This window comes from Neocloeon triangulifer, unplaced genomic scaffold (assembly GCF_031216515.1).
Source record: "Neocloeon triangulifer isolate White Clay Creek 2 clone unplaced genomic scaffold, ASM3121651v1 ptg000011l, whole genome shotgun sequence".
Classification (NCBI taxonomy): Eukaryota; Metazoa; Arthropoda; class Insecta; order Ephemeroptera; family Baetidae; genus Neocloeon; species Neocloeon triangulifer.
In genome coordinates, this window is record NW_026775553.1 from 136,553 (window position 1) to 149,951 (window position 13,399).

At 37.4% G+C, this 13,399-nt stretch overlaps 1 protein-coding gene across 9 annotated transcripts in view; it reads left to right on the top strand.

The window, feature by feature from the left end:
• LOC132196126 (dynein beta chain, ciliary-like) overlaps positions 1–13,399 on the top strand; it is a 55,894-nt gene that overhangs the window by 25,804 nt on the left and 16,691 nt on the right. For all 9 annotated transcript variants that reach the window (XM_059618556.1, XM_059618555.1, XM_059618558.1 and 6 more), the window contains 13 exons: positions 7–84; positions 258–390; positions 788–915; positions 1,150–1,298; positions 2,049–2,689; positions 2,844–2,956; positions 3,781–4,191; positions 4,342–4,503; positions 5,048–5,247; positions 5,707–5,863; positions 5,917–5,991; positions 8,399–8,590; positions 9,244–9,405. In XM_059618556.1, the coding sequence (XP_059474539.1) occupies positions 7–84; positions 258–390; positions 788–915; positions 1,150–1,298; positions 2,049–2,689; positions 2,844–2,956; positions 3,781–4,191; positions 4,342–4,503; positions 5,048–5,247; positions 5,707–5,863; positions 5,917–5,991; positions 8,399–8,590; positions 9,244–9,405 (2,601 nt within the window). The remainder of the gene's footprint in view (positions 1–6; positions 85–257; positions 391–787; positions 916–1,149; positions 1,299–2,048; positions 2,690–2,843; positions 2,957–3,780; positions 4,192–4,341; positions 4,504–5,047; positions 5,248–5,706; positions 5,864–5,916; positions 5,992–8,398; positions 8,591–9,243; positions 9,406–13,399) is intronic.

Sequence of the window (13,399 nt, forward strand, 5' to 3'; positions counted from 1 at the left end):
GTCCAGGTGGTGCAACTAGAGGAGCTGCTGCAGGTGCGCCACTCGGTCTTCATCGTCGGCGCCGCCGGATCTGGAAAAACGCAGGTTTCATTATTTGACGCTTTTTAAATATAACTTCGTTCCACAGAATATTAATTTCAATTAATTTGCATTAAAAATTTAAATTGGTGCCTTTATTATTTACACCAATTGGCGCGAATGAAGACGTAAAAATTATAATTTGGTGATTCAAGTTTTGCTGTTTTCGTTGTTGCAAGGTTTGGAAGACCCTGTCGAAGACGCACGCCAACATGAAGCGGCGCCCGGTGGTGAGCGACCTGAACCCCAAGGCCGTCACCAACGACGAACTCTTCGGGGTCATCAACCCCACCACCAGGGAGTGGAAGGATGGTTAGTAGTTTTGGCAATCCTTGCATTTAATTGCTCGGATTTAAACTCGGGGAAAAATATTTTGTTTTCCAGAAATGTTTCATAATTTGATAATTTTCAAGTTGAAAACTTTTGTAACGAACAGAAATGATTTGGTTGTGGAATCGAAAATGAGCAAAGCAACTTTATTTGAATTCAGCCCAACTTCTGTATTTCCATACACTCAATTAGCAAGACCAATCGGTGTTTGTTTAATTGGAGATGATAGCAGGACGTGGAAGTTTTACCAACCGTCAATGTTTTCGCGTGTTTTTTTTTTCATGAAAATTCCCAAAACATCTAATTTTTAGATTTGAACGTGAAATTGACAACAACGTGTTCAGAGCATGAATTTTGTTCTTTCTTTTTGGCACACCAGGTTTGTTTTCGTCTATCATGCGCGACCAGGCGAACATGCCGGGAGAAAATCCCAAGTGGATCGTCATGGACGGCGACATTGACCCCATGTGGATTGAGAGCCTCAACACCGTCATGGACGACAACAAGGTCAGCCTATTTGAAATATTTTACAACTTGAAATTCCATTTTTGTATTGATTAAAAATAGTATTTAAAACATTTCTTTTCCGCTGATGGAGTTTCTGATAAAAGGGTAGATCAACAACAGTCGATAATTAAATAAATCGTGAATCTTTAAGCAAAAAAGGACATGAAAAATGAAATTCTGTTTTTGTGAAAAGCTCGCTTTTTAAGTAAATCGAGTTTCAAACATTTTTTGCAGATTTTGACTTTGGCGAGTAATGAGCGGATCGCCGTAACGCCGACCATGCGGTTGTTGTTCGAGATTTCGAATCTGCGAAACGCGACCCCCGCCACAGTGTCGCGCGCCGGAATCCTCTACCTCAACCCGCAGGACCTTGGATGGAGCTCGTGAGTCCTGTTTTCTTTTTACCTCTCCTGTTTATTCTGCAAGATTTTTTTTCTTTTAGGGTCAGGCCAAGACAAAGTCTTGTCGGTCTGTGCCCATTATTAGTGGTGCAGAAGGCACCACCAATTTAATTTTTTTTTCTTTTCTTTGGGTTCAACTTTAAACTCAACCAAAAATATTCGAAGTCTTTTTCAGTCTTAAAATTTCCATTAGAAGCTTTTTAGTATAGAAAGGAGCATCATGAATTAATGAGATAAAATAGAAAGTCACAAATCGTGAAACATAAATGATATTTGAGTAAATCGGAACAAAATTACTTTTTGCGATTGGGAAACTCAAAGGTCAAAGGGAAATTTCATAGTAAAAAAATTCAAAAGGCAATTTTATCAAATTATTTATTTGAAAAAAGTATATACCTTTCGGTATATATCTTTCCAATAATAATTATTTTAAGTTTGTTTTTGTAATTAAAACACAACATTTTTGAAAACATTTTCTTATTATTTTTGCATTTTATACAAACTATGAAAGGAATACGTATATTACATTAGTTTCACTTCAACCAACGATGTTAAGAAAAACCAACGATGTTAAGAAAGTTCGATTTAATGTTCGCCAACATTTTATTTTTAGCACCATTTCAATGCACTCTCCCCTTATTTAGTGGTTGAAATTGATCAGAAATGACGAAATTTTCGATAATTATTGTAATGAAAAATGTTGTTTGCACAAAATTGCGACGCGGGTTGCAGGTTCGTGTCGAGCTGGCTGGAGGGTCGGGGCGCGTCGGAAAAGACGCAGCTGCAGATTTTGTTTGACAAGTATTTGCCCAACTGCGTGGAAATGAGCAACAGCGGCCGCTTCAAGCCGGTGACGGCGGTGACGACGGGCTCGCAGGTGGCGACGCTGTGCCGGCTGCTCGAGTGCCTGCTGACCCCGACCTCGACGCCGAGCGAGTGTCCGGCCGAGTGGCTCGACACGTACTTCGTGTTCGCGTGCGTGTGGGCGTTCGGGGGCGCGCTGGCCCACGAGCAGGCCGTCGAGTTCAGCAAGTGGTGGCAGTGCGAGTTCAAGACGACGCGGCTGCCGGCCGACGCCGCCACCGTCTTCTGCGTCTTCGTGCACCCCGACACGCGCACCTTCGCCCCCTGGACGGACCGCGTGCCCAAGTTCGAGCTCGACCCTGAGCTGCCCCTCCTCTCCACCCTGGTGGCCACGCCCGAAACCACGCGCCTCGCCTACTTCCTCGACCTGCTGCTCGCGCGCCGCCACCCCGTCGCCCTCGTCGGCGCCGCCGGCGTCGGCAAGTCCGTCCTCGTCAACGACCGCCTCGCCGCCCTCCCCGACCACTACCTCGTCGCCAACGTCCCCTTCAACTATTACACCACCTCAGGTATCCACCTCGAACCTTCAGTTGCTTCCCCCCCCAATTCTTAAGTCTTTGCTTCACCCCCTCCCACCATCGATTCATCTTCCCCTCACCTTTCCCTGCACCTTTTGCTTTTTACTTGCTCCAATTAATTCACTAATTTTTTTATGGGACGCAGAAATGTTGCAAAAGATCCTTGAAAAACCGCTGGAGAAAAAGGCGGGAAGGAACTACGGACCGCCCGGCAGCAAGAAGCTCGTCTACTTCATCGACGACTTCAACATGCCAGAGGTACATACCCTTTTCCAAATTCTCCTCCCCTCCCCCCTCCTCCGGTAGACTGAAACACGTTTTCTTTTGCAACCTTTAATATTTTTATCAACGTTGCAGGAGCTGAGCCGATATACTTTTAATCCATTCAGAAAATAATGTTGAGAAACTTTAGTGTATGCTCCATACAAGCGTAGAATTGTGTTTTTTTTTTTATTTCATACGAATTTGTTGCTACCATCTTAAAATTATGCAACTGAAAAAGGAAAAATTAGTAAATTAACGTCGTTAGAGGTATAAAAATCGAAAATTTATTAACTAAAAAAGGGCACAAAACTAGCGCGTGTAAAGTAGGCTTTTTGTTTGTCAGATGTGTCGAGAAATTGCCTAACCAAATTTTTGCAGGCGCTATGCTGGAAAGCAGTCGCTGCACTCCTTGTCAGGACACTTTTGCTGCAGACCTTTTGCAAATTAAAAAACTGGACTTGGCCTATGATTTTAATATCTTTTATAGCTTTCATAATCACTGCACATATTGAGAAAAATAATTAATAAGTAGTGATAAGCCAGTCTACTTAACTTTGGCCCGGAACAAATTCCATGAGAGCTGAATTTTTTACCAGTCAAAGAACATTTATTGAGAAACTTAAAAATGTTTGAAAATATACGTGTGGAAAAGTGATCTCTGAACATTTAAATTTTTTCCATTTTCTTCTAAATTAAAAATGTCATTGGAAATGCACTACCAATGCTGAAAATTCGGAAAATGTGAATTTCATCAAGGTTTTCCTCAACGCTAACCTTGAACTTTGTAAAAGTGAAAATGTAATCTGTTTGGCGGGCAGGTGGACGCATACGGGACTGTGCAGCCGCACACGCTGGTGCGGCAGCACCTGGACTACGGCCACTGGTACGACCGGACGCGGCTGAGCGTGAGAGAAATCCACAACGTGCAGTACGTGGCGTGCATGAACCCGACCGCGGGCAGCTTCACCATCAACCCGCGACTGCAGCGCCACTTCTCGGTGCTGGCCGTCAGCATGCCGTCGGACGACGCCCTGGCCGCCGTGTACGCGGCCATCCTCCAGCAACACGTGGCCGTGCAGCAACAACTGCCCCCGCCCGTGCTCAGGGTGGTGCCCCAGGTGGTGGCCGCCGCCCTCAACCTCCACGCCAGGGCCTCGCAGCTCTTCCTCCCCACCGCCAACAAGTTCCACTACACCTTCAACCTCAGGGACATCTCAAACGTCTTCCAGGTCAAACTCATTTCCATGCATACTCTTAAATTTGCTTTCTAAAAGAAAACCCTTATGTCCTTCACAGGACGTTTATTTGCTGAATCACATTCTATTTTAAATAATTTACATTTTCCAATTGTTGATTTCAAATATTGTGTTGGTCTGCAGGGTCTGCTGTTTAGCACGGGGGACAGCGTGCAGTCGGGCGAGGACCTGGCGCGGCTGTGGGTGCACGAGACGCACAGGGTCTACGGGGACAAGATGGCCGACGACCGCGACTGCGACACCTTCTCCAAACTGCTCACCGACATCTGCAAAAAGTGCTTTGAGGTCTCAAGATTTTTCATTATTCTTAATTGGCATTCAGTACAAATTATAACATTTCATTCCTCCAATCACACCTGGAAATATTAGGAAGAATTATGCAGTTGACAATAATATCCCAACCTTTTTTTGCTGTATTTCCTCTCAAGAAAATTAAACTTTTAGATGATAGACAAGGACACCATTGTGTGCCCTTGAGATGATTTAGATCCTGTCTTCTGGAGATTAAAAATTCATAAATTAAATATTAGGTTTGGCCAACAGGAGTTACAGTCAACTTTTTAATACAATTAAAATTAAGTCAATTGATTTTTGTTCTGAAAAATATAATGACATTATCAAGAAATGTATGCAACTGGCATGACAGGTTTGTCAAGATGTTGCATATCTTCGCTCTCTTTCTCCAACTCTGTGCTTTCTCCTGACAAAATCGTTGCAATCGCTTCTGGGTCCCACAAAAGCTCAAATATTTGAATTCTCAAATCAAATATATGTTGACTTCAGGATCTGGAGCGATTAAGAGTTAAAGAAAATTTTGATTGCTCGGCAGGACATGGAGGAGGGCGCGTTGACGGCGCGGCCCAACATCTACTGCCATTTCGCAGGGGGGCTGGGCGAGTCGCGCTACCTGCCGGTGCCGCACTGGGACCACCTGGCCAAGCTGCTCTCCGAGGCCCTGGCCAACTACAACGAACTCGTCTCCGCCATGCAACTCGTCCTCTTTGAAGACGCCATGATGCACGTTTGCAGGTACACGCAATAATTCATTTCATTTCCAGCTTGGTTTACTTTTTTTGTAGTTATGGCTAATGTATTATTATAAGATCATTTTTTTTACAAAGAAGTTGTGATTTACAACTTTGTGATCAGAGGAAGTCTGTAAATTATGAAACCTTCCAAGCTACATTAAATTTCATCCTGTAAAAATCTACAACGATCTCGGCAAGAAAACAAATCCTTTGTTCAAGCAGTGCATGTAAAAAGATCACAATAGAGAGATTACCTGATTTCCTGCTTTTTTGTGAGATGTTTGTTGTCTTTTAAGTCAATTCGTTCCAATGAAACACCGAGCCAATTTTTATAAGGTTCTTTTCGTGATTGAAATTTGACTTTAGCATCAAACTAATTTTGAACCGTGGGTGGTGTCGTCGATGTAAACTTTTGTAATTGCTGAATTTGAAATATCGAAAATAAAATGATCGATTTTAGGATAAACCGTATTTTGGAGTCGCCGCGGGGAAACGCTTTGCTGGTGGGCGTTGGGGGCAGCGGGAAGCAGTCGTTGGCGCGCCTCGCCGCCTTCATTTCCGGCCTCGAGGTTTTCCAGGTGCAACTGCGCCAGGGCTACGCCATCGCTGACCTCAAGGTTGTCGATTGCAACAATTTTTTGTTTTGAAAAGTCACGTTAATTTTATGCAGGTGGACTTGGCGTCGCTGTACTTAAAGGCCGGGCTTAAAAACGTCGGCACCGCGTTCATCATGACTGACGCGCAGGCAAGTACCTTTTTTGTCCATCTATCAAGCAAAAGTAAAAAAGTCTCGTCTTTATTCTGTCAAATTTAACACAACTTTTCATGACAACTGCTTGATGAATTTCTATTTTAATGAAAAAAGTACACATTTCATATCATTCATTTTTCTCTCTCAATTTCCTCTATTTCACCGTCATTGATTGCAGTTCAAATTCAAATAACTTTATTTATGCATTTTAGAACGCCCAAATATTAATATCTGATTCAATATTACTTTTATTTGATCTCTACAAAAGCTATTTCGTTTAAAATCTTGTTCTTACAATTTACATAAAAATTATAACAAAACTATATTAAATGTCACTTAAATTTTAAATGAGCTCAATCAGGGGATATTTTATTGAAAGTGGTGAATTGTAAGCGTGTTTGAACACTCCCTTCAGCATTGGAAATACTAATGGTGGTTGCGTACTTGTAGAGGGTTCAATTAAGAACCTAGAAAACCAAAAGTTAAGATCTAGAAATCAATTTAACTATATTAAATCACACATAAAAAAATTTTTTCTCAATCAAGGTACTTTTTTTTTATTAAAAGTGGTAAATTCTAAACGCGGTTCAGCACTCCCTTCAGGATAGGTAATCGTTAAGATGGTTCGTAACTTGTAGAGGGTTAAATTAAGCATCTATAAAACCAACAGTCAAGATCTCGAAATTAATTTTACGATATTTAATCTCACTAAAAAAAATTCTCAATCTGGGGATTTTTATTAAAAGTGGTAAATTTTAAACACGTTTCAACACTCCCTTCAGGATTGGAAATTGAAATGGTGGTTGGGAACTTGAAGAGGGCTAAATTAAGCATCTAGAAAACCAACAGTCATGATCTCGAAATCAATTTTACTATATTTAATCTCACTTAAAAAAAATTCTCAATCTGGGGATTTTTATTAAAAGTGGTAAATTTTAAACACGTTTCAACACTCCTTTCAGGATTGGAAATTGAAATGGTGGTTGGGAACTTGAAGAGGGCTAAATTAAGCATCCAGAAAACCAACAGTCATGATCTCGAAATCAATTTTACTATATTTAATCTCACTTAAAACAAATTCACAATCTGGGGATTTTTATTAAAAGTGGTAAATTTTAAACACGTTTCAACACTCCCTTCAGGATTGGAAATCGCATTAGTGGTTGGGAACTTGAAGAGGGCTAAATTAAGCATCCAGAAAACCAACAGTCATGATCTCGAAATCAATTTTACTATATTTAATCTCACTTAAAACAAATTCTCAATCTGGGGATTTTTATTAAAAGTGGTAAATTTTAAACACGTTTCAACAATCCCTTCAGGATTGGAAATCGCATTAGTGGTTGGGAACTTGAAGAGGGCTAAATTAAGCATCCAGAAAACAAACAGTCATGATCTCGAAATCAATTTTACTATATTTAATCTCACTTAAAAAAATTCTCAATCTGGGGATTTTTATTAAAAGTGGTAAATTTTAAACACGTTTCAACACTCCCTTCAGGATTGGAAATCGCATTAGTGGTTGGGAACTTGAAGAGGGCTAAAATAAGCATCTGGAAAACCAATTTTCAAGATCTCGAAATCAATTTCAAACTTTTTTTTTACTGTTTACATAAAATCCGTTATCATGGCACTATTCAACAGTTTTATCAAATTCGGATTGAATTGTTAATTTACAATTTCAAAAATTTATTGTGCAAACAAGATCACTATATCGTCTGCAAAAATTAACACAATGCAGTTTTTAAGCAATGGTATTGTTTATAATCAAATGGAATAAAATCGGGCCAAGTATGGAGCTTTGTGGGACTCCAGAATCGACGTTGAATCTGTTGCTATTTTCATCATTTATTCTTTTAGCATTTAATTAAATTCAAAACTGGTCCTGTTTGTTTCGTTTTGCTAATAATTTTTCATAGTTTAGAACATCAAATGTTTTTTCATATCAATGAATATCGCCACGACACGCTTTTTTTTATTCAAATTGTAATTAACGTAGTCAGAGAAGTCAATAAAAAATTCATTGAAACTCTTTCCTTTTTGATAGGCATACTGTCGTTTATTAATGAGCTTAAATTGTTTCAAAAAACTCAGTAAACGAAATTCAAGATACTTTTCAAAAATTTTGTCAAACGGTCTGAATCGAAATTGGTCTATGATTTACAAATTTTGTCATGTGCAGAGTGTTTGTAAATGGGGTGGATAAGTGCAGTTTTTAAACACAGGATATTCTGATGATTTTATTGTATCACTGATAATGGAGCAAAGGAGATTTGTAAAAGTCCCAGCACTCTGAACGTCGCGCACTGATTTAAATTTTTTCTTTCTTTGCGATTAACAGCTTTTGCTTATTAAGACAACAGAATTAACAAAAAAGGAAAATCTCAATGACGTGAAATAGGTGGCGGACGAGCGTTTCCTGGTGCTGATCAATGACCTGCTGGCGTCGGGCGAGGTGCCTGAGTTGTTCACCGACGACGAGGTCGACAACATTGTGACCTCGCTGCGCAACGAGGTCAAGGGCCTCGGCCTCTCGGACACGCGCGACAACTGCTGGCGATTCTTCATTGAACGCGTCCGCCGACAGCTCAAGGTACAAAATTTTGCTTTTTCTTCTAATTTTCTGCCCCGCAAATTGCAAAAATTAATTTTAAACCAAACTTTTAAATCTGAGTTTTTACAATAAGCTCAGCCAATAGTTGTGAAGAATAGTTTGAGAGTATTATTTTTCTAAAGCTGCTGGTCAGGTACTTTCCTATTAGAAGTCACCTGAAAGGACCAGAGAATTGACCAATTTTTATTCATCGAGCCCCCGCGGAGAGTCCAGAGAGGGGTTTATTTTATTTGGGATTAATGGTTTCCCTTTTGTCTTTGAAATGATTCTCATGCCCTTTCATCTTAACCCCTTTTAAGAGGTCATAGAAGTTACAGTAAAATTTTCAGGATGCCAACAAAATTAACTTTACTTCTCTGATTTCCCAAATTCAAAATTACTTCTAAAATTTTTAAAGCTTTTTATCAGCGAACTTCTACCTTAAATTATTCAACTTTATTTTTAAATATTTTACTTCTTCGCATGTTTGAATTGCAAAATAGGATCGTTGGCACAAAGCTATAATATATAATATGGTGCGGCTGTAAATAATAATTTTTGAGATTATTAATAATTCAAAGCAACACATTTGATGTGAAGGCCGTTTTTAATTACTTTTGTGACTAATTTACTTTTTCCTTTTATTTTGAAAGGTGGTTTTGTGCTTCTCGCCGGTGGGTTCGACGCTGCGGGTGCGGTCGCGCAAGTTTCCTGCGCTCACCGGTTGTTCGTCGATCGTGTGGTTCCACGAGTGGCCGAAAGAAGCGCTCATCTCCGTCTCCAAGCGCTTCCTCAACGACCTCGAGGTCCTCAAGGTCAGAGAGACTTAATATTTAATTAAATGCAAACAATCCCTGACAGAGGGTCAATGTCAAAATTGACGGAAATGTTGCATCTCTTTCTTGTTTCGCAAAAAAATCGCAATATTAGAATTAATATTTATTTTAAAAGATAAATAATAATACATGCATCTCACGGGTACCATCATAATGTCCTAAAGAAAATGTCCTAAATTGAGGTTAAAGACAATGTCCTAACAGAGAATGTCCTAAAGAAAATATCCTAAAGATAATGTCCTAAAAGCTATGGTCGCACATTGTCCTAAAAACTTTGTCCTAATTGAATTTCAAGAAAATGTCCTAAATTTCGGAAAAGTGGTTGATTTATTCTAAAAAATTTAGTTTTTTCAACAGGGACTAACATCCAAAATGAATTCACTTAAAAGCAGAAAGAATGATGCTAATTGTTGAGCTTCTCTGTCACATTTCAAAAGATAGTTGATCAAATAATTCAAAAAATAAAAGTGTATAAAAGTTTGAAACAATCATATTATTTTCCACAAATACAAATTATTGTTAATAATAATAATATTACTTCAACTTATATTGAAAATAAATTTAACGAATATTTTCAATTAGAATTTTTCATATTTTTTGTCTTGAAAAAAAAATCGAATGATATTTTTAAGGTTTTTAAGTAAACTTTTTCGTAGGAAACAAAAATACAATTGCCTGAAGATTTGTACGAAATTCTTTGAAACTATTGTCTAGAAGAAAGATTAATAGCTACATTTCTCAACTACCCGTAGCAAAAGCGAAGGAAATAATATTGAAAAAAATATTCGAGTCATTACAAAAGCCTAAAATTACTAAAATTAGTCAAAGGTCTAAATATGTATATTTTCCGATAAAGACTCAAGTCGTATGAAGCGTAAAATATGTTGAATCTGGATAAATTTTGAAACAAAATTACTTGAAAGGATGAAATTAAAATTTTTTTCACATGACACATGACTTTTCATAATTTTCAGGTGTTAGGATATTGTATGTTAGGACATTTTCAATTCTTAATTATAGGGCATTTTCTTTAGGATATTTTCTGTAGGACATTTTCTTTAGGATATTATCCGTTAGGACATTTTCTGTTAGGACATTGTCTTTAGGACATTGTGAGGCACCCCGCATCTCACTATAATTTTGTAAACTTAAAATATCCGAAAAAGAAGCAACAGATAAAGTTGGAAAAATGGTATCCAGGGTTTCGTCTTAAATTAGTCCAGGAATCAACAGCATTCTACTATTTATGCCACTATTACCTGAAATAAATTCACGCCAGCCTAAAATTTTCATCATATCGTCTATTGATACATTTGTTGATGTCATCATATATTAGCTTTTAGGTCAAGCTTATGTGGAAAACATTTTATATGGTAAAATATTTGAACAAAATTTTTAAAATTTAAATTGTTTCGCACTTTATGTATTTAACATTTGCTGCTAAATCAAAAGCAACAGAAAATTTTAAAAAAAGCGGAATAGTTGATGAGGATTTAATATAAAACGTAATATTATTGGGAGAAATTGAAACAGAAAACATCATTTTTGAATATTTCGGCTTTCATAATTTTTGTTGCTTTGGATTTAGAAGAAAATTACGGAGTGCAAAATTAAATAATATTAAAGGAAACTTGAAAAGTTTTTGAAAGGCTTTTAAATTTGCTATTGATTGTCATTAGTCTCATGTTTTTAATATACAGGGTGTCCCATAATTCAACGACATTTTTCTTTTTGCTGCCAATTTTTAACGGTTCAAGATAATTGAGTTTTCTCAACGGCAGGTTGCAGAAAAACTGTCCAAGTTTTTGTGATTCCATTGTTGTCTCATTGTTGCTATTGCAAGTTTGCGAAAAATTGCAAAAACCAAAAACGAAATTCGACTCTTATGGGAAATCCATGTTAAATTTTGAAATTTTTAAATTTTTGACTTTTGAAACGGAACAAAATGTTTCCTAGCCCAAAATTTTGCGAGGAATACGATTTTGAAGTCAAATTTTAAATATGGCTACTGTAAAAGGGAAATTTTTACGATTTTGTACCCTTTTTCTAGGAAAAATTTGGTGTAGATAAAATTTGAGTTCACCAATCGATTTTGCTTGCCAAGTTTACTCTTGGTGCAAATTTTTATTTTTCTATCACATGCGGTTCTATAAAAACTAGAGAATCACTCAATTTGGCATTATAGAAAATAAATTAATTTTCAAGGTGCGGCCAGAAAAATTAAAAGTCCAGTTTTTAAAACGCAAAACTTTGGCTCATTTTTTATTGTGCATTAGTAGCTACTAAATAACTTTAATTAGACATGTGCCGCCCAGCAAATTTTATTTTTTGCCTATATTGGTGCCGCGGATTTTTTATTTTAAAACACCATACTCGGACATAAAATTTAAAGTCCAGATTTTACAGAGCCGCGCTTTCACCCATACTTAACACTACTAATGCTTGACTCATTCCCAAAATTTTAAGTGTGCCGCTCACCAAAATTGGCGTTTTTACTTAAAAAAGCTAAAATTCTGCGTTGCGCTTGAAGCCCGAGTAAGTGGTGATGATTGAAAAAATTAATTTTCTTTGGACGGCACGTTTCAAATTTGGCGAACATCTTTACAATTGCTGTATGAAACAATAAATTGGCACGGCATTGTTGAGAAATCTGGACTTTTGTTTGAATGATTGATCATAGTAAAATGTCATTTATTTCCCTCTTTTATTTGAACACTCCAGAAAAAAAAATAGAAGTCCAGATTTCTCAGCAGTGGCATGCCAAAGAATTAATGATAAATGCCAATGCCACTTTGCTCGCCAAATTTGAAGTGTGCCGTCCAACGAAATCCTATTTATTTTACTTGATCTTTTTTCCGTACATACAAACCTGTCTCTGTAAAATTGGTAAACTCTAAGTTAACTAAATAAAATACAAATCCCGTGGGCGGCACATCTGCAAATAACAAAAACCAACCAAAAATTTCACATTGAACAACTTTGAAACTAACACTTTCCCAAGAAAACTGGACTTTTTGTCTAATTTTCCTTATCTATGTATCAAAATTAAGGCAGAAAAATTGTACAGCAATTTTCATAATTAAATTATTACATACAATTGAAAATCAGACTAAAAGTCCAGATTTCTTGGGAAAGTGTTAGTTTCAAAGTTGTTCAATGTGAAATTTTTGGTTGGTTTTTGTTATTTGCAGATGTGCCGCCCACGGGATTTGTATTTTATTTAGTTAACTTAGAGTTTACCAATTTTACAGAGACAGGTTTGTATGTACGGAAAAAAGATCAAGTAAAATAAATAGGATTTCGTTGGACGGCACACTTCAAATTTGGCGAGCAAAGTGGCATTGGCATTTATCATTAATTCTTTGGCATGCCACTGCTGAGAAATCTGGACTTCTATTTTTTTTTTCTGGTGTGTTCAAATAAAAGAGGGAAATAAATGACATTTTACTATGATCAATCATTCAAACAAAAGTCCAGATTTCTCAACAATGCCGTGCCAATTTATTGTTTCATACAGCAATTGTAAAGATGTTCGCCAAATTTGAAACGTGCCGTCCAAAGAAAATTAATTTTTTCAATCATCACCACTTACTCGGGCTTCAAGCGCAACGCAGAATTTTAGCTTTTTTAAGTAAAAACGCCAATTTTGGTGAGCGGCACACTTAAAATTTTGGGAATGAGTCAAGCATTAGTAGTGTTAAGTATGGGTGAAAGCGCGGCTCTGTAAAATCTGGACTTTAAATTGTATGTCCGAGTATGGTGTTTTAAAATAAAAAATCCGCGGCACCAATATAGGCAAAAAATAAAATTTGCTGGGCGGCACATGTCTAATTAAAGTTATTTAGTAGCTACTAATGCACAATAAAAAATGAGCCAAAGTTTTGCGTTTTAAAAACTGGACTTTTAATTTTTCTGGCCGCACCTTGAAAATTAATTTATTTTCTATAATGCCAAATTGAGTGATTCTCTAGTT